This window comes from Ctenopharyngodon idella, chromosome 13, assembly GCF_019924925.1.
Source record: "Ctenopharyngodon idella isolate HZGC_01 chromosome 13, HZGC01, whole genome shotgun sequence".
NCBI classification, from domain to species: domain Eukaryota; kingdom Metazoa; phylum Chordata; class Actinopteri; order Cypriniformes; family Xenocyprididae; genus Ctenopharyngodon; species Ctenopharyngodon idella.
The window spans coordinates 34,437,752-34,460,112 of NC_067232.1; the positions used below are offsets into that span (position 1 = coordinate 34,437,752).

A 22,361-nucleotide genomic window follows, 5' to 3' on the forward strand; every position below is an offset into this window, starting at 1 on the left:
GATGATACCCTTTTTCTCCAGTTTGTGGACCATGGAGATGTGGTTGAGGGCGATAATGGCCAGCATGCTGTGTTGATTCTGAGCAGAAAGGCACTTCTTCAGCGTGGCACTGACATTGCAGGCGACTAGCTGCTCTGCCAGGCTCTTGTGGCTGGAAATCAACATGATGATGACCAGCAGCCCGTTCCGCACAGACAAACCACAACTGCATAAATCACAGTAGAAAAATGAAAGTGAATTCAGTCAATTATGGTACATCTAAAACAGACTTAAAACCACCTCTTACCCTGCTGTGCCGAGCATGAGTTCAATGGCAGAAGGGATGGCACATAGGAGCCCTTTGGAGCCTTCTGGTGTAGCAGAGCCTATGCTTGCAAAAATCTCCAGCATCATCTGAGTGCCAGACTCAGAAAGGGGCAGACACGCACCCACACTGCGGGGGTCGTGTTTACTGGCACCTGTGATGACTTTCAGAGTCTGGGAGAGAAAAATTAATATTTGTCAGGCACTCTGAAGATTCAATACTTCTGTATCCATAAATGTTTATTTGCAGTGTACTGACAATGTGCTTCAAACAGATTCTGCTCAATAGATATGAGATTCATAAGGAAAGTAATGATTTAATGAGTTCTGAAAGAATGCAAGAACAATGAAATTCTATACAGGCAGAACATAACTCATGTCCCTAAAGGCATAAGAACATGTCACAAGAATCCCCACTCACCGCCAGTGCGATCTGCTGCACCTGTATACAAGTAGGATACTCCTGCATGCAGCACAGGATGGCTTTAACGCCGCCCTCTGTAGCGAAGGAGACCCTCCACTCATATTTCAGCATAAGACTGCGGGTCAGCAGCAGCGCAATGACAGCATTCTGCTTGGGCTGACTGCCAATCATCTCCACCAACATCTTTAAGACTTTGTCACTGGAAAAATAAAAATAAATTATTTTAAATACTTTTCAGTGATATAAACTAATAAAAGTTATTCTACATTACTGTTTATGGAACGTAATGCATTACACATTGCATATAGACAATGGACCCTTTTCAAAGACTGTTTTCATAGTTAAGAGAGCAAAAAAAAAAAAAAAAAAAAATACAAAAAAAAATTCTGACTTTTTCCTCAGAATTGGACTTTATAACTCGCAATTGCAAGTTTATATCCCGCAATTCTGACTTTATAACTGACAATTGCGAGTCATAATTGTGAGATAAAAAATTGCAATTATCTTATAAATTGTTTTATTCTGAAGCAGAAACAAGCTTCCATAATAATTATACTGTAAGGACACCCTAAAATAAAGTGTTAAAAAAGGCACACTACAATTATTTCTAATGCAGCGGTAAAGGTGGAAACATTATTATGGATTTTTTTATTTTTATTTTTTTGCTACTGGAGCAAATGGAAATGTTTCCTGTTCACTATTATGTAAGTTCACCCAACTACGACGACTTCCACTTCAGAGAACCCCGGAAATGTTAAAATGGCCCATTTCATTGATGACAAGAGGAGTGATCTATGAGTGGTCTGTTAAAACGCTATGGGGAAAACTACTCATTACTTTCAAAACATAAGCTCATTAGGAATGGTAAATTTTAATATAATATGTATAGAACTTTGTTGTATATTATATAAGGTGCTGTAAGAAGAGAATGTTATCTTAGCACCTTTAATGAAGTTTAATTTTTTTTAACACTTTTTAATTAAAGTGTTATACCGAAAGTCATTCAACTGCAGTTCAAAAAATTATAAATAAGAAAACAGAGAACTGAGAGTTGTGGTATTTATGGTCTGTAAGTCCCACCGGATAGTTTGTGCCGAGTCTGATCTGAGGGTGCTTCTCTCCTGAGGTCCCTCCTCCTCTAGAATCTTACTGATGACTTTCATGCCAGCCAGCTGCAGTCCGGAGTCTGAGCTGCTCTTCTTCATGATGTCCACCACCTCCCCCATCTTCTCTAGACAGCTCTTCTTACCCTGCACCTTTGGACTGTTGAACACTGCAGTGAACAGCAACAAAAAACACTTGCTTAGAGGGAGAAAATGTACATCTACTTGCTCTGAGCACTACTTTTACCCAATGAATCATTTGACTAAGAAACTTGATGAGACAGATAAGAAACTACTGGATGTGGCTGTATTTTGTTTACCACCAGGGCCTAAAACTAATTTTGCCACACTTGTCAAAGGCCGGTGACTTAAGAAAACTTACCAGCCATAAATATTTTTTTACCGGCCATGAAACTACACAGTGTTATTTTACATTTGATTATTTTATTCAAATTCTGTACCATTTCTTACCTAATACAGTTAGACCTACCTGAAAAACTTCAAGCATTATTTTTTTCATTTGTATCTTTGTTCCATTTATTTGTTTACTTGTCTTTAATAATGTTTGAACTTTTGGCAGGGCAAGTAAAAATATCAACCACTGAAGCCCAACTTGGCCAATAGATAAAAATCCTTAGCGTTGAGCCATGCAAGTTTTTGTCTGCCTTGGGCAAATATATCTACTGCAGCATAAATGGGATATCTCCACTGTTGGACATATTTCTACGGTCACAGGGTGTGTACGGTCATATTAAAATATTCTATTCACAGACATTCATCATTATGAACAAACAAACAAAAAAAGAGGTTCCACTAACAGTCACATCCATAAAGAAACAACAAAAGGCTTGATACAAAGACTTGCCTTTCATCTTCTCCTCCAGGTCGTCGGGATACTTGGTGTCATCTTCACTGGGAAGTTCACTTTCTGTCTCGCTGCCTGTGTCTGCTGGGATCTCTTTCTTAGCTTTCTTGGACACAGAGCCCATGATGCAGGAAGAGGCTGAGGAGGAGGACGACGCTGTGGCCGAAGATAACGACGAAGACGACGAAGCTCCTTGTCCTCCAAGTGAGCTATCCATGAGCATTTCCTCATCCTCAAGGCCGGCACCTCCACAGCTCAGGTAGTGCTTGATGAAAGTGTGGGAGCAGAGTAGGTCGCCCAGACAGGAGGCCTGCAAATTCTGTTTCAGGTAGTGGAGGACTTTCCGTGCGACCTCACCCGTGATGGACAGTTGGATGAGAGTCGACTCATCAAGCTCTACCATCTAAAAGATACCAAGAGAAAGCCGAAGAGAAAACATAAAACAAGATTATTTATTAGAGCGAATTACAGTCATTGAAAAAAACTAAAAAAACTAAATAAAAAAAAACTAAAAACATTGGAATTTTTAATATTTTTATATTGTACACAGTCAATCTCCAAATTAATGTAGAAACAACTTAAAGACAGTATATTTTAAATATCTGTTTAATGGCATCTTTTTATGAATGAAGGCCAGTATCACTGATACTAATACTGCTACTGATGTCTCTTTGAAACCGATTTTTTGAATCATAAATTATAGACATTCAACATTACAGTATAACTGAAAGCTATCAATTTCAGCATTTATTAGGCTTTAAAAATAACTTTGAATTTAAGTGAACTTAAAACAACCATCACATAAACCCATTATAATAAATGTCATATTTACTTGTGGCCTTCCTACCTGCCTAACAGATTCAAAAATTGGTAACACTTTACAATAAGTTTTAATAGATAACATTAGTTAACTATATTAGTTAACATGAACTAATAATAAACTGTACTTCTTTGTTAATGTTAATTTCAACATTTACTAATACATTATTAAAATCTTGTTAACATTAGTTAATGCACTGTGAACTTTCTGCAAGTGAGTGTGCAGTCATATCTTTCATATACATTTAGATTTATCTTTGACTTGCACCTCGGACGGAGTGCATTTGTTTATGTTTTGATGCACTGTGAACTAACATAAACAAACAATGAACAACTGTATTTTCATTAACTAATGTTAATGAAGATTAGTAAACACAGTAACAAATGTATTGCTCATGGTTAGTTCATGTTAGTTAATACATTAACTAATGTTTAAAGGGGCACTCAGTGATATTTCAAATCCACTGTTTGGAAGTTAGTCGGGCCGAGTCCAACAACAAACATCTAACTAATCAGCATCAGGGGGTGTATGATGGAGAGAGAATGAGCGAGAGGGAGATTTGGGAAAAAAAAAAAAAAAAAAAAAAAAATCTGCAGAATGAGAAATGGGACACAATACAAAACAACTCATAAGAATATCACTGGAATGAAGGTTTATGGCTGGGCAAGTGCTTTAGGACCTGGGGTTTATATTAGAAAAACTTTCCAGCACTGGAGAGAGCTAAGAGGGAAGACCTGAAAACTGCTTTGATCCCACTTCTCATGCTAGTCCACTGGGTTTTGATTGTCTGGAGCTGCTGTGCTGTTTGCGACTAACAACGAACACTTTGTATTTACTCATGTGTACTGTGTGTTCATTTTTTGTGCTTCCTTGTCGTTCGTTTATCAACTGCGCTTTATTTTTTGTTTTTTTTCGCTTTATTTTGCATTTTGTTGCACGTCAGCTGTGATAAACAGACATCCACTTGCATTGCGTGTGCAACAGTGGCCAGATAGTGAGAGTTCTGCAGCTAAACCACTGCGCGCTGACGGCCACTAGAGAATGAGGTGCTTAGTGTCATTGGTAGTGCATTCGCCTCACATGCCAGCAGCAATCAGGCCGGGGTTCGAGACCGACTCAAAGCAGGGTGGTTAGGATTGGAGTCTGAGTTTTGGAGGTGGAGCAATGAAGAGAGGGGTGTGATTGTTTGGGTTGATTTCAAATATCAACAGTGTCCAACAGCGTAGTTCAAATACCACTTACTGCACCTTTAACTAATGAACCTTATTGTAAAGTGTTACTTAAAAATTGAATAAAGTTATCAAACACTTTACAGTCTTTACTGCATAAATTATTAAATATAGATTAATCCTTATTAAAGCTACAGTTTTCTCTGTTACCTTTGTTCTTTGATTAACATTAATGACAGACATCACAGCAACTGGTTTATTAGGCTGCTGTCACTTTAAGACCTGCCGCTGCCGAAAATGACGTGCATCTCATTCTCTCAACTCTAAGTTCATTTAAGATGTTATTTAACTAATTTAAGACTGCTTTTATGAGGATACCCAACAAAACTGGCATTTTCGTATAATTTGGTGTGGTGTTGTTTGTTCAAGCGAGAAAGTGCACGATATTGGCACGTGTCTTTCTGTGCACACGAGTCATGTGTGTTACACAGACATTCACAGACAGAGCGTTCTCGTTTGTCTCCATCTATCTATCTTTTGATTTTATGGTTAAATATGACTCAGACATTATTTTGAGAGGTTTCATGAGATTTGGGATGAATTTTCTTTATTTTACATTTTTCTAAATCCTAAACCTTTGTAGGGGGGACATTCGGAGCACTGAATGGTACTGTATTTATTTTTCACAAAGACTATAAACAGCATGGCTGGTAAATTTACTTCAATTTCATACCCAGAGTACAAATAAACACACTCATAGCTCCTTAAAACTAGCCTATTCTACCCTGTGTGAAGAGCAGAGTGGAGGAGGGGGTGAGTACCGGTTCATCAAGGCTCTGTCGCAGGATGTTGTTGATCTCCTGCTGCTGCTTGGGTTCCAACTTCTTGATGAAAAAGAGCACTTCCCACCATTCAGCACGGCTCAGGGTGCCTGTGTCATTCTGAGAGCCCTCCATCAGGTAAGGCAATGTGTACAGTCCACCAGGGGGCTTTGAGAAGAACGTCTGACTCACTGTCATTTTCACAAATACAGAAGAGAACACTGGTCTCGTAAAAAGAGAGGGATACACATATAAAGCAAACACAAACATGTGGTAGAGTGTGAGAGTCCTCGATGACTGTTGTCTTACCAGTAGTGAGTTTGAGTGTCTCTGTGAGGGAAGAGGCCTTTTCCTGTGTCTCTTTCTCAGCCTGTCCTCCACTGCCATTGCCCAGAATTTCAATCATATGCCAGTGCACCCAGTAGGTCCTGGAGAGGGAGTTCCAGTACACCTGCAAAAGCCACAGGATTTAAGCAGTGTAAAAAGGGTCTGAATTGCTTTTCTTTTTAAGTAAATGGATAAGGAACAGATGATGCTGATGAATGCTTCAACTTTGGCAAACTCAAAGGTCAAAATAAATATTATATTAGCAGTTTCATTTTCTATTCATTTTATATGAGGTTTGCATTATTTGCAACTCGTACTTTCCTTGGAAACTGAACCAATGACCACTAGTGCCTTGCTCTACTTTTTGAGCAAGTTACGTTACCTTCGATAGCAGGGTTGAATGTTTGAGCGTTAATACAGGGTTGATTAAATATTAGCATAGACTTTAGATATACAAAGATGGTGCACTCATATTACTATGAAAGTCCAACGTGCAATATGGCAGAACAAGTCCCTCCTTCAACATAAGAGCAAAAACTGTCACGATTTGAGCATTTAGAAACAAAATTTATGAGACGATTGTAGTGTCAGATTTCATTGGTGATATTAAATATGAATCATAAGCTTGGTGAACAGCTTTGGAGAATTTGATGCTTCCTCATTCAAAGAGATAGGAGCTGTACTTGCATGACTGAAATAGCTGCCCGAGAGGAGTTTCAAAGATGGCCGTCGAGTGAAACGACATTGCCTTAAACAGACTTTGATGTTAATTGGCAATATGGCACATACTTAACTCACTTCTTCATTGTATCGACTAATAACAATAAGATAACAACATTTTAAAAACATGGGACTCAAAACACTGCAAAAGCTGAAACACAAAAACCATCAGTCTAGTGCAGGGGTGTCAAACATACAGCCCACGGGCCGAACACGGCCCACAAAGGTGAACAATCTGGTCTGGGGGATGATTTGAACTATAATATAAAAAAAAAAAAAAAAAAAAAAAAAAATAGAGATGCATGACTAGTCCACTGGCCATAAATCCAAAACGTTTTTCAGTTTTATTTTGGTCAATCTTTATTCCGGGCTTGTAAACAAACTGCTTTGTAATAATTTCCCAAAATTTCATTTGTGTGGAAATATTTACGAATTCTGTAAACAGGACGTTAATACAGGCACACGCTGAATACGGACACAAAGAAGAGAACAGACGCGCCAGCAGAGAAAGTACTCTACCATACACAAGCTCACTGTTCACGAAAAATAGGAAGAATAAAATAAATATTGAATTGGGGTTGATATGAATGTATCTCAGAAGGGAACTGTCTTCAGAAAAGTTGATGGCTTTTCCACTTATCTCCGTATAAAGTAGTATTAGCCTATTTATCGCTATTGTGTATAGCGGTAACCATGGAAACGCTATATTCACTGCTGTTCCATAAGCGCCACCTACTGTCAGAGTGTGAATTTGCATTTTCATTCAGTCCGTCTGCTGATTTTGTTTTCTGCAGGTATCTTATGCAGCATAATTTCACAAAGTTAAAGTCAGACCATGCTGTTTTTGCTGTTAATCTTGAAATTATACAATAATTTAAATTAAAAACAACTGCTCATGCACATGTACATAACATCTTTGCTGGGATTGTGATAAAAATGCAGTTTTTGCCTCTAATATCAAAGAGCTAGACATATTTTTTTTAACAAATAAACAACAAATTTGCTTTAAAAAAAAATAATAAAAAAAAGTGGAATTGGCCATGAAAAATTAAAATAGGTGCATCACTAATAAAAAATATTAAATAAAGCATTATTTTAAAAATCTAATACTTTTTGCTGTTAAATCAAATGCAGTTTTAAAGATCAGTGTACTAGTTTTCTTGCAAATTAATTTGTTTATATGGTTAATATTAATGCAACTATCAGCACACTGTTTTTTTTATTTTATTTTATTTTTTTTTATGAAAGGTAATTCGGCCTGCGCATGGTTATTTTTTTTCCAATCCGGCCCTGAACCTAAAATGAGTTTGACACCCCTGGTCTAGTGCATTGTCTCTCTATGGAGCAGAACTGCCCTCCCAGTCAGAGCCGGAAGCAATATTTTTGACAGATTCACGACAAGACGAGCTGAAACTTGTAACTACCTGCAAATGAATATGGTTTGCATCATTCTAGCACCATGTCTACACCGGTCAGGGCCCTGGACTCAAAGCGAATGTACCAAATCTATTTGTCCTGTTGTTGGAAGTAGCACAAATGCGTGGAGTACGTCAGAAATAGAACGGAGCATCAGTTTACTGTCAGTGACTTGAGAGTAAATGGACCACTGATTATAATAGGTTACAATCAATATCACTTTGCTTTTGTGTCGTGACCTTCACGTGTGGCGTAGACAGGAGCTATATCGCATTTATCGGCCACAATATGTCATTGAGGCTGTCTCATTTCAGAAAAAGCAACCATTACCAGGGCTCCAGCTTACATTTGACAGCAGTAGCACCAGTGCCACTAAGTTCTACAGATGGTGGCACCAGCACCTGATTTGGTAGTGCTGGGGGGATTTTGAAACATTAAGGTAATTTAATCATAGAATTACTATTGTTTTGCATTAAGCAGAGTTAATAATAATATTACATGTTTATTTCTTGGAAATGCACATTTGACAGTAAAGCAAAGAGCTTGAGTTGAGAGGCAGATAAAATTAACTTTTATTAACAACAGTAACATGTAAAGACCTCATTTTTAATACGGAAAATTAAGTAATTTTTTTATTTTTGGTCAAGTAAAAATAACATTTAAATTGGATAATATTTAGAGCTTTGAAGTGCTGGAAAAAGTGTGAAGCACTTGAAAGTCCTTGAAAAGTGCTTGAATTTAATTCTCAAATGGTTGTACGAGCCCTAAAATGAATAATGTAAAAACATTCGACTGTTTCTGCCACAATACCATGGTTACAGTTAGCGAAAATTTCAAAATGCCTGGTAACCCTTCGGGCAGAAACTTTTCAGATTTTAGTAGCCCAAAACGTATTTAACTAGCCTGAATAAAAACGTAAAAAAAAAAAGAAGATTATTTACGTAGAAAATTGGATAGGAGTCGAAACATCAATCAAAAACTTTCAGAACATAAATATCAACAATCATATTTAAAATAAACAAATTACAATCATCAATACAAATATGCATTTGGTTCTAACTGAACTGAAATTTCTGTGAATTTCTATCTTTTCCATCCTGTCTGTCTTTTTTGGCTGAGTAGAACTGAAATACGTATTTATTAATCTTGATTTCTCACAACTGCTTTTTCTGTGCCAGTTGGAGTGAACTGCACATCAACGTGCACTGTGCACAGAAGACCAATGGCCAGGCTCAGGATTTTCATTAAATCTTGGAATATAATACATGTCACATGGGATAATTTTTGCGTTATTTTTAAAAAGCTTGATGCTGGTCACTATTCACTACCATTATATGGACAAGCTGGATATTGTTATTTATTTATTTATTTATTTATTATTATTTTTTTTTAAATCTTCTTTTGTTGTCCATAAAAGAAAGAAGGGCATATGGCATTATAACAATAGCAGAGTAAGTAATTTATTCCTTAAAATTCATTTTAGGGCAACCTATCCCTTTAAGTTATTAAGCAACATCTCACCTCCTTTGTGTTTTATTTAATGACCACTAGGAGGTGCTCAAGGCATGTGTCTTCCTTGATTGGTTTTCCCTGAAGTGATACAGTGCCACTTGAAAGTTTGTGAACCCCTTGCAGAATCTGTGAAAATGTGAAAAGTTAACAAAATAAAAGAGATAATACAAAATGCATGTTATTTTTTTAGTACTGTTCTGATTAAGATATTTTACATAAAAGATGTTTACGTATAATTCACAAGACAAAAAAAATAGCTGAATTTATTAAAATGACCCCATTCAAAAGTTTGTGAACCACTGATTCTTAATACTGTGTGTGGTTACCTGGATGATCCATGACTGTTTTTTTTTTGTTTTGTGATGGTTGTTCATGAGTCCCTTGTTTGTCCTGAGCAGTTAAACTGAGCTCTGTTCTTCAGAAAAATCCTCCAGGTCCTGCAGATTCTTCAGTTTTCAAGGATTTTTTGCATGATTGAACCCTTTCCAGCAGTGACTGTATGATTTTGAGATCCGTCTTTTCTCACTGAGGACAACTGAGGGACTCAAACACAACTTTTAAAAAAGGTTCAAACATTCACTGATGCTCCAGAAAGAAACACGATGCATTAAGAGTCAGGGGTGAAACTTTTGAACAGGATGATGTCGTCCAAATTTTTCTTATTTTGTTTAAATATCAATTTTCTTCATTTAGTACTTCCCTTCGGAAGCAACAGAAGATACTTACATGTTTCCCGGAGACAAATTAAGTACAATTTCCCTTGATCTTCAAATACAAAAAGTTTTCACCCCCTGACTCTTAATGCATCATGTTTCCTTCTGGAGCATCAGTGAATGTTTGAACCTTTTTTAATAGCTGTGTTTCAGTCCCTCAGTTGTCCTCAGTGTGAAAAGATGGATCTCAAAATCATTCAGTCACTGCTGGAAAGGGTTCAAATATGCAAAAAATGCTTGAAATCTGAAGAATCTGCAGGACCTGGTGGATTTTTCTGAAGAACAGAGCTCAGTTTAACTGCTTAGAACAAACAAGGGACTCATGAACAACCATCACAAAACAAAAAAACAGTCGTAGATCATCCAGGTAACCACACACAATATTAAGAATCAATGGTTCACAAACTTTTGAATGGGGTCATTTTAATAAATTCAGCTATTTTTTTGTCTTGTGAATTATATGTAAACATCTTTTATGTAAAATATCTTAATCAGAACAGTACTAAAAAAATAACATGCATTTTGTATTATCTCTTTTATTTTGTTAACATTTTTCACATTTTCACAGATTCTGCAAGGGGTTCACAAACTTTCAAGTGGCACTGTATGTTGAAAATGAAAGTAAAAGAGTGACGCACGTTCGTTGCGTTTTATCGTGAAATTAGACTTATGTGTCTTTATTAAAACCAAGACATTAACAATTTATCTCAAGTCTAATTGGAATGTTATTTTTTATTACTTGGCCCGCCCGATCTACCTATATATCCACGATCCTTGCATCACTAAAACACTCACACAAGCCAAGTAGCGTTAGCATTGGCTGAACAACACTGCAGACAAATCTGCATGATCAAAAACTTCCATGACTGTGTTTTTCCTTCAAATAACAAATCAAGAGAATGAACAATGCAAATCACGGAAGGAATTTAATTTCACTATTATTATTAGATAACCCATCGGGCAGGGTGGTGATACATTTTGGTAGCCCGACTGGATGACTCACAAGGAATAACATTCAATTTTATAATGGTTGCTTTTCTGAAATGAGACAACCTCAAAAACGTATGCGGCTGACAAATATGGCCTCCAGAGGGAGCAGCTTTCGAAATGAGACACAGAAGGGTGTAAAACTTGCCAATTTGGACTTCTTGCAAAAGCATCTTGCCGTCTAGCATCCAGACACGATAAAGACTAAACAAATCAGATATTTAAGGTTAATCCTTCTCTCATTTTTCTTGCTTTTGTTTTCCATTGGAATTACTCATAAGAATGCAAATTATTTGCTGATTGGCTGCAGTTTGTGATAAGCAACCTAATTAAAGTTTGAATGTTAAATTTAATGTTTATTTGTTTAACACACATAAATATAATTTCTATTCACATGGCTTTTTTTGTTCCCTGGGAAACAAATGATGATATTCCATCTGTCCAATCATGCTTTTTTAAATGATAATAATTATTATTTATATTTAATGATAATTGTAATTATTATAAACAGAATAATAATCAATACTATTATTCAAGGAAGACAAATAGCCTAAATTTTATTTGATGAGGGAACTGGATAATGAAATGGACACTGATTCAAAAGGGTTGAGAACCACTGGTCTAGTGCACATGATAAAAACAATGGAAAAGTACCACAGTGGAATGCAAAAACATGTTCTGTGTGAACAACCCTTAATAATGCACATTTCTAATTTTAGTGAAACTTAAATCAGTCTAATAACTGACAAATATGTAACCACAAAAATTTTGTTGTTAAAAAAAAAAGAAGTTTATACAAAAGGTGCCAAACTTTGACATTACCACAAACAACCTTAATGGCCTAGATAGTATACACTGGATGTGAGAAACATATAAAGTGTTTGATATTGAGCTTTCACACAGCACTAACCTGGACTGGCGGTGAGCCATCATTACTGTAGCGAAACTCTCCTTCATCCCCAGCACTGACCTCCTCATAGTCCTCTAGCATACGGACCATCATGCCACTCTTTAGATTGTCCTGCACATACTCCACATATGCTGAACGTGAAGTGAAGTCAGAACGTGTCTTGAAACCATTTGTCGTTTTCTTCTTCTTTGGTGGCGTGACTGCAGCCATCGCTGTAGCAACCATGATGGAAGGCGAAGCGGAGAAGCGCGGCTGAAAGATGGAGCGGACGGCGTGTTTCTGGATTTCATTATTTATTTCCTCCAACCCTCTGCATGTGCTTGTGGAGGTGAAGGGCAGTTGCCTGTTGCGGTCCCAGCCCATGACACGCACCAGCTCCGAGATGAGGTTGGCCATGGCCATGGTGAACTCAAACTCCCGCTGCACACGTGCGTGCTCCGATTGGTAGGCTGCCGTGGAGGAGGAGGGGCCAACATCCTGACGCTCGTAGGTGGACTCCACCCCTGCCGTGTTGAGCTTGTCCATCAATGATGTGACGCACAAGTAACGCTTCACCAGAGAGAAAAGCAGCTTGCCTGGAATCTAAAATAGACAAACCCAATTTGGTACACTGTTACACATAAACACTGGTACAGAGTCAATGAAAACTAAAGACTTTCCAAGATAAAGAAAAAGGAAAAATCCTTTAAAAAAATTGAGCTTAAAACATGTGCCAAGGTAAAAGAAATGATTTTTGGACAAATTTCAGTTTAAAAAAAAAAGGAAAGAAATCAAATATTTATAATATTTAAACAAAACTGTTTCACTTTTTTTTTTTTCCTAAGAAATAATAAAATATTATGCCAAACTATTTTGCTTTTCAATTTCATCCCACTGAGGCCTTTTACTCCATAATTATAATACCAGGACATTTTTAATTTTCAAAATTAAAATTATTCATTCATAATTTTCAAAATTACACCATGTTTGTAATCAATGTATGTATGAATAGCTATTTTTTATTTTTAATGTATGTATGTATGTAAGTGTATTTTAATAGATCCGGACAAAATGAAAGAAAAAATGAAGAGAGTTTCATGTCATTGACCCACAAGTAAGGCTGTGATTGCAGTTTAAAATGTGATTTAAAAAAAAAAAAAAAAAAAAAAAGGAATATTACTATTGTAACATCTCACTGGAGAAAAAAAAAAAATTATAGAAAAAAAAAATTATTAATTACTGGAGCGAGTATTTAAGGAAAATATAATTATAATAATTTAATTTTATATTATAACTGTAAAATTACAATACTAATATTTATGGCTGTGTTAATTGCTTTATTCTCAAACATTAAACCATCAAACTTTTACTTTAAGTATACCCAAACTCAGAGTAGATGCAGAGATGGCGTTATTATGGAGCAGCATTTACTGTGAATCCATCACTCTGAGACGCTGCAAAAACCTGTGGATAGACAATAGACACCTACAATAGACACAGGCTTTTCAGCCTGCCAAATTTTCATCAGAATGTTTCGACTGAGGAGCGGCAGCGTCGACTCGTGTGCAGGCGCAGTAGCACGGCAATCTATGCAATGCCTGCTCCCGTTATCTCAGGGAACCAAGGTCACGTTTAGGGATGCAACAAAATAAATTCTGGGCCGAAACAGAAAATTCTGGATGCATTTGGCCGAAAACAGAAACCGAAAATGCTTTTTAAAAATTAATTATTATTTTAAGTTAGCTTATTTTTGTACTTATATTAGACCTTTTAATGAAATTAATAGGGCTGGACCAGAATATATTTGATTATTTGAATATTCATTCGGTGGGTTCGTAGTCGATTTTCAATTTTGGGATTCGAATATTTGTTTCTTTTTTGTTGTTTTTTTTCCCCCGCACACCTGGCACCCCCTCGCGAAACAGTTCTCGTTCGCGCTTGAATATGTATACACTATAAAATCTGGTGACATACAATACTCTTTTTTACAAATATCTTATATAGCCTGGCCGTTTTTAATAGGATGGACAGTTGAAGGAACTGAACCTTGTTATACTTAAATATAGCTATTGCTTCTTAGCCTACTAATGTATTCCCTGCAAGTACTCTGTCTGAAGCAAACAACTGCATGAGCTTGTATTTTGGGTTAAGCTGCGTTGCTTTGACACTGTGGAAAATAGAATAATAGAAACAAAATGTATTAGCCTTTTTACCCGTTATTATCAATCTAAATTAATCTACTGCAAAATATAGGAGCTTGTTAAAACTCAAACGTGAGATTTTACTGGGACGGCGTGTTCTTTATTTATTACAGTTCGTTCATTTTTATTTTTTAACTGTGTCAGTAACTGCTGTGCTGCCAATTTCTGATTTGGGAGTGATTTGTTTGTCAGAAAAATGTTACGCTACCGTATTAAAAGTATTGCTCTTTAACAGACCTGTGTTTTATATCACGCAGTGTCCGTTCTCGGAGCATAAAAGCCCTGCCCACGTGAGGCGTGCCACTTTCAGCTAGTTAATTTCAGTTTATTAAAAGTGTATTAATTCTGAACGTGTCACGTGTCCATATTGCACCAAATGCGACACTGCACTCCCTTGGGTCCGCAGCAACACACCCGCCCCATGTTACGCGTTACACTGCCTTTATTAGAGAGAAGAATATGTTCAGCCCCCTCCCTCCAAAGCTTCAAATATCAGCGTTGATTACTACCGAAGAGTCGAAGCTTAAAAAAAAAATAAATAAATAAAATAAAAAATAAAAAAATTGTATTCGGATCAGCCCTAGAAATTAAATAAATACACTTAGTTACTGAAAGTAAATACTCTAATTAGAATCATAGATAAATACAGTACAAAGTTACAAATAAAGTAAGGTCTAACTGTAGTGTATTCAGGTACAGACATGTAATAATTAAGCCTAAATGTAAAATAACACTATAGTGTAAATCACTGAATAAATTAAATATAGATTAATCTTTGTTAAAGCTGTGTTTTGTTGTTTGATTAACAATGACCTGGCAGCAGGTATTTATAAGTTGCTGTCACTTTGAGGCCGAATTTTTAACCCCTAGCATAGAGCAGAATATTGAGCGGAGCATCACACCGCACAGTGATAATGGCTAGAGCGAGAGTAAAACCTGAGCACTGAACATTGAGGGGTGGGGTGGCATATATTTGCAGCTCCTATTTTCAGCCGTCTGTCTCTTTCGGCCAAAAACTGAAAATGTCATATTTGGCCGATAATTTTCAGCGGCCAAAATTTCAGTGCACCCCTAGTTAGTTAACCTTGAGCATGGATGGGGTGCGTCTGCTGTCCAGCAGCTCCCGCAGAACTGAGAGTATCAACATGATCTCGCAAGATGGAGGGTCTATATCCCGGGCTAAACACCAGCCAGAAAAAGAATAGGCAGTTTATTCTGAGAACTTCGAACGTGAATCTCAAGAACGGTCTGTGATGAGAGACTATCTGGATATGAAAGTAAAGGTCCTTCAGATCCACTGCGAGCGTTCCAGGTGGTGAGGGGTTGAAAAGTCACAGGCAGCTCACTGCACTGCCGTGAGGGGGCTGATGCTTGGGATGGGATAATGAGATACTATTTTTTGTGAGGGTGCTTGTTATACATTTGCTTCGCTATAACAGCGGAAAATTGTCTGGGCTTGCATACCACTGGTGGGGCAGACCCAGTATTGACAACATACACAGTGCCTCCAAAGCCCAGAACTGTCGCTTTGAGGGTAGTCTGGCCTCGGGGACATAAATAAAAAAAAATATCAGGAAATATCAGGGCTGCTTCTCAGGGTCCTTAGGGCGGGGGCCCTGGCGCCTAGGAAACAGGTAGCACTTAGCAGGGAGGAAGCGCTGCTTCACTTTGGGTACTGCCTTGGGCTGGGGCTGAGCAGGCTTGGTGTGCTGCTGCAACTTAGGGTGACTAGGAGCAGCAGAAGAACTGTCCCGATTAGGCAGGAAGTGGCGCATCACCTGCGACAACTTCTGGGCCACAGTAAAATGCTCAGCGAAGCCATCCACCGCAGAACCGAACAGGCCCAAGGGAGAGACGGGGGAGTCAAGAGAACAGTCTTGGCAGCAAGCAAGGAGTCATTGACGGAGTTTGCCCAGCCCTCCACTTCAGAGGCAGCCAGAGACATAGTATTGTCAAAGTCCTCCTCGGATCCGCCAAATGAAACCACGCTGCTTGCACCAGATGAGGGGTGCTGGTCTTCACGGGTGAAAAGCACCGGAGACTCGTCGCACTGAGGGGAGAGCGAGTTGCCCAGTTGCTCATTCCCGCGGCTCCGCTGTTTCTTCCATCTCGGCTCGAGAGGGGAAGAGAACGGGAGAGTAGGGGTGTGCGATATAACGATTTTTGATCGTGGACGATTAAAATGTCTCCACGATCTGCTTATGAAGAAATATTGTAGTATTGTGCTACAGTGCTTTCTATCAGTTGCAGTTCCAGAGCCTCCGTCTCAGCATACTGTTCAACGTGACGTACATTCACATTTTAACGTAGCGGTAGAGAGTAATATTCGCGGGACACTTCAATCCACAAAAGTTCATTATTTCCATGTGCTTTGCCGGTTAAACTTTTTTTTCGCGTGCTGATGCGCTGTTCTGACATGCGTTTTTCAGAGCGCGTTCACACGAAGCAGACAGGCACTAAAAGCCTGTCAAACAGCACCTGATTAGCTACTAAGTTATCTTTAGAGTCCGATTGCTCTAATACTGTCAAATACGCACAAAGTTTACATAAACACAGTTGGTTATGTCTAAAGTGAAAGTAAACATCTGAGAGAAAATTGGATGCATGGCTGTATATTAGATATACGTGAAGGTCTTTAAAGTGACAGAGCAGCCTAATATTAACCATGCTGCCGCTTGTCCTTAAAGGGATAGTTCACCCAAAAATGAAAATTGCGTCATTATTTACTCACTTTTAATGTTGTTTCAAAACTGTATTAATTTCTTTCTTGTGCAGAACACAAAATAAAATATTTTGAAGAATGTGGGTTAACCAAACAGTTGCTGGTCTCTTGACTTCCATGGTAGGAAAAACAGTCACTGTGGACCAGCAACTGTCTGGTTACATTCTTCAAAATAACTTTTATTTTCAACAGAAGAAAGAAACTCATTAGGGTTTAAAACAACTTGACAGAGTAAATTATGGCAGATTTTTTTTTTTTTAATAACAAAGATAAAATAATGACAAAGATTTTTTATCTTCGCCACTTTGGCCTAAATGTCTGCCTTTTTTCATTTTATTTTATATTTTGTTACTTTGTAAGGCTTTGTTTTTAAAATAGGGAAATTAGTTTGGCTGTAATGCTCAGTCACTTGGAAAATAGTAAAAACAACAAAGAATCGTGATAAAATTGTGAATCGTGATTTTCCTGAAAAAAATTGATATGATATTTTTGCCATATCGCCCACCCCTACGGGAGAGCATTCGAGGCCGGATCGCTTTCCTTAAAGAAAGCAATCTGCGAATGCAGCAGTGTGAGACTCATGCTCTCGCAGGGAGAACAGCTGGTCTCCGTGAGCGCAGCTTCGGCGTGGGCACGGTCCAGGCAAGCAATACACTCGGTGCTTGTCCTTGCATGAGCCACACTTGTGGAGCGACATTTTGCAACAAACATCTCTCAAATTTGCTCTTTTAAAAAGTGAAGAAGTCTTTTAAAAATCTGCTCTTTGAAGAGTTGCCGGATAGCTGCAGTTGCTGAAATGCTGATAATCCGCTGCTTGAGGCTTGTTTCAATGGCGAGCAGAAAAGCTTCTATTTTCTTCGGAGGAGGAGATGATCTTCTCACTGAAGGAGAAAATTTCTGACGAAAATGGCTTTCAGAGTGACTTAAATAAGCAGTTAAATAAGCGGGCTGAAAAGCCATTTTGTCTGTGCAGGTACACAGATGTGAACCAATTAGGCTTCAGCATTCTGAGGAAAAACTGAGTTTTCCCCATACGTGTCAGCTATTGACGCAATACAAGTGAACCATATTGAAAAGGAACTTGTTTTGTCAAATTATTATTTTTTTTTTTGGTGTGTATTATTTATCAGAGCATTATGCTGTTAGCTTAGCAACATTAAATTCTTCATGGAAGAAGCAGCGCTTTTTCAAGTCACATGAGTTGCTGCCAATAATGAATCAATTTCAGTTAGGATGCTGTCTTAAAGGGAAGTTTCCTATGTAGATAGACAGCAGTAGGGCTGCACGATTTATCGCGATTAAATCGCACACGATTTGGCAAAGGCTGCGATTATTTAATGCGCAGCTTGTCAGAGCTATACGGCTCTGTCATCAGTAGTAAATGCTTCTCCATCTGAAAGCCAGAGGCCACTCACGCGCAGAAAACCAAAATATGGCCTGCCGCAGAAGATAACAGGCATCATATTGCTGTAGCTGAATAAACAGAAGATTTAAACGCTTCGATTATTTAAACATGACTAATAAACAAACGACTGCCTTATTCTGTGTAAGAAGCCACATCATCTCACAGAAGGATGCTCAACTGTCGTTATGAAGTTTGGAGTAAAAACATGTTATTATTGTTGTCTTTTGTTGGACAAGATGTTAATAAATGCTTCTTATGTCTGGAAAGATATTTGACGCGTGTTGCTTTTTCAAATGTACATTATAAGCGATTCAAACTCGCAGTGCTTTCAGATGGATTAGGATTTGGAGCCATACTTCATTGACAAGCTGCGCATAAAAGAAAAATAAATCGCAGCCTTTGCGATTTCATAATCGCGCTAAGAATCGCGTTTAAGCAATAATCGCATTTAAGTTCAATGTTATTTTTCGTATCGTGTGATAAATCGTGCAGTCCTCGTCAGCAGGCAACCAGGTACCTCACTGGGTTTGGGACTTATTTTCAGACAAGAGTGGAAAGGAAGATGAGCACCTGGGGAAGATGGATGCCCTCAAAGGAGATGCCATGCTCCTCAGAAGAAGTGGTCTCTGCAAAAAGCTCCAGCAGGGTGTAGCGGTTATCAAAGTCCATGTGCTGCTCGATGCCATCCTGCTGGCTGAGGGACAGGAGCACATAGGCACGACTCCCTGAAATTCAAACAATATAATCTTAAATCAATGCAATTTTTTTTTTTTCATTTTTTAACTGTCTTTATTTACATTTATTACACATTTGGCAGGCACATTTATCCTAAGCAACTAACACTGAATTACAGGTATACATTTTTGTTAATTCAATCATTCTCTGAGAATCAAATCCCTGAACACTCATTAGAGTATATGTAATATCACAATGATTGTAATCCAGTTAGTACAGCAATTGAATTTCTTGAAGAAGGTATCAATAAACTACTGAACTTTCATTATTATTGCTATAGTGTAATTGATCTCACTAATAATAATAATCAACAACAAATACAAAAATAATGGAATTTAATGCATCATTATAAGCCTAACGGAACAATCATAAGCCTGTAACAACCAGAGACAATTCACAGAAACTTTGCAAATCTAAAAATGCAAATCAAGAGAATAAAGTGGCAAAACAAAAGAAAGCAATATCAGTGTGTTTGGAAAAAATGGGTATGCCACATCAGTCTGGGTACATTTCCACCACTTGTTTTTCCCCCATTTAAAAACAAATAGGCAAAAAAGAGACCTTGGTTTTTCATATATTCATGGATAAAAAAATAAAAATAAAATAACAATAGAGATTCAATATATGATTTACACATGGCAGGGCTGTTTCATCTGATGGGTGAACTCAAAGTCTTGATAAAAATAATAAAGTTTGACCACTATTGTGCAGAGTAATTAGTCTTGTTTAATACTAAATATTAACACTTCTTCAAAGCGTTTGATAGTTTGACTGGTGTAAAGCAACTGAATAAAAGACAGGTATGATGACTCAAAACATATTAGTTAGACAAATAACAGAAAAACATCCATATCTCACCCACAGCAAAATGACTTGACCAGCAACTTTAGTGCTGATTCTTCACTATTCTCAGAAATCCCTTTCTGCAAAAACATCCATTCAAAGGACCTTCATGTACGTTCTGCTTAAGGGTGCGAAGTTTCAGTATAGTACAGAACACTGTAGTAACGCCACTTCCTTAATTTTACAACGTACAAGAAATAACATGTGGCACACTAGTCATAAGAATTTTGATCTCCTAACATGCAGCGTCATTTATAAGAAAACTGAAATGTGTAAAAACCAAAGCACTATCTAAACATTGCTCTGTTTGTTTGAGCGGTCTGGCAATCCAAATTCTGGCTCAACCACTGGCCTGGATTTTGGGTTGGGACTAGCTTTTTTACAACCAATGGCAGGAAATACTAGGGAATACACACACACACATATACACAGAGAGACCTTTTTCTACAAATATAAATATTATACATACACAAATCTAGCTAATATCTCATGTATATTGTGTTACTAATCATGTTTACAGGGTGAATCCAACTTAACATGAGCCACATGCCTGTGGTCTCCTCCTCATGCTGAAGTAAATGACACAAATGCCTCACCCTAATCAGAGGAACTAGAGATGAATAAGTATATCCTGTGAATAAGAGTGAAAAGAATGAGGAGGAGGAACTGGAAAGCCCCCCTTCAGGAGGACTCCATTACCACATTTCCCTTTTCCAAAAAAAAAAAAAAAAAATCACAGTAAAAGTAACAGATTTTGCAGTTTTATCTCATCTACTCCTATAGGGTCCTTTTAGACACTGCCAACAGCCAATGCTGAGAGCGCTGAGACAGCCACTGTCTCTGCCCATCGCTGATGACTCACAATACCCAATATCTCACAGCACACTGACGGGAAGCTGTGGTTCAAACTTGCGCTGCGGTCTAAAGTCAATAGAGTGAGTCTTTACTTAAGGGTTCACATTAGGCTTTGTGCTCCATTCACCACAATCCATATGCACATGACTGTGGGAGAACAGCATGCGTGTAAAACTTTCAAACTTGTAGAGCGAAAAGACTTGACAAATAGAGGATCTAAACGACAGATTGTCCTCTTGGCTTAGAATCAAACATGGAGGACACTCCTTGTTTTGGCAGTTTTGCATCAATACAAGGGGAAAAAAAAAAAAAATCAAATGAATTCAATTAAAGACAGTATATTTAACACTCTGAACATACTTACAATTTAACTCCGTGATAATATTTTTATGCTTATATGATTTATTAAAACCAAGGAGCAAGACCTCATATCCTGTTTTTGTCATATTCATTAATCAAAAATATTTCTATATGCTTATAATTTTACATGCTTAAAATCCAGTGTTACTACAAGAATAAGAGGAATTGCATAGCCAAATTATTTACAACATTAACAAATAAATAATAAATATTCAGTTTCATAAGCTTAAGCACTTTTTGTTTTTAGTTTGTTTCAAAATGTTTATGTATAATTTAGATGTGCTTATTTATAGACGTGATTACAGAAATCTATTTCCATTGTATATATAATCCACATTAAGCATTGGAGGAAGAAGACATGCACATAAACTACAACGGAAAAAAATTTGCTGAATGAATTCAACTAGACAAGGAAGAGCTGCTTTTTCGCAAACAACTGTCTTTGTTTGGAATAGAGTCAATATTGAACAAATGCATACTTGCTTAGTTTTTACATCCTGTAAAGTAATTGTAATTAAAGGTTGTTACTGATGAAATGCAATGGTTGTAATGCAATGATGCAAATAATGCAAATAATGCAATATTAAACATAAAATATTAAGACGAAGTTATTCCTAATTCCTAGACTATTTAAAATAAACTTTACATTAAACTTTAGTTTTTGTAAAATAGTAAGTATTACCAGTAGTTCAAGAAAAATTACTTTAAATTCAAAGGGAAATACCCTAGGAAGTGAGAGTTTTACTTTAAACCTCAACAACCAACTACAATATGGTTCCTCAGATGCAGCAAAAGATCACAACCAGCAGACATGAGATTTAGAGATTGCCAAACGTAATGACGATGCACTAAGCTCTACAGAGTGTAGCATCACGTCAGCACCTGATTTGGTAGCGCTGGGGGTATAAATCAAAGGTAATTTAATCATATTACTATAGTTTTGCATTAGTAAGTGCAGTTACTAATAATATTACATGTTTACTTATTGGAAATCTGAATTGAGAAACTTGAATTGAGATGCAGATAAATTTTATTTTATCTAAAATTATTTAAAAACTTTTATTAACAACAGTAACATACAAAAACCTAATTTTTATAGGGAAAAAAATATTCTACTCATATTAAATGTACCATACTGAACTGACCGACAGCTTCAGTGATTATAAAAGGA

The 22,361-nt window shown here is 37.2% G+C and overlaps 1 protein-coding gene across 3 annotated transcripts in view; it reads right to left on the bottom strand.

The window, feature by feature from the left end:
• Positions 1–22,361, bottom strand: part of LOC127524473 (cullin-9) — a 58,451-nt gene that overhangs the window by 32,526 nt on the left and 3,564 nt on the right. For all 3 annotated transcript variants that reach the window (XM_051915974.1, XM_051915973.1, XM_051915972.1), the window contains exons 3-11: positions 18,968–19,122; positions 12,091–12,672; positions 5,815–5,956; positions 5,506–5,696; positions 2,696–3,098; positions 1,808–2,000; positions 725–926; positions 287–477; positions 9–205 (exon numbers count right to left, since the gene is read on the bottom strand). In XM_051915974.1, coding sequence (XP_051771934.1) covers positions 9–205; positions 287–477; positions 725–926; positions 1,808–2,000; positions 2,696–3,098; positions 5,506–5,696; positions 5,815–5,956; positions 12,091–12,672; positions 18,968–19,122 — 2,256 coding nt within the window. The remainder of the gene's footprint in view (positions 1–8; positions 206–286; positions 478–724; positions 927–1,807; positions 2,001–2,695; positions 3,099–5,505; positions 5,697–5,814; positions 5,957–12,090; positions 12,673–18,967; positions 19,123–22,361) is intronic.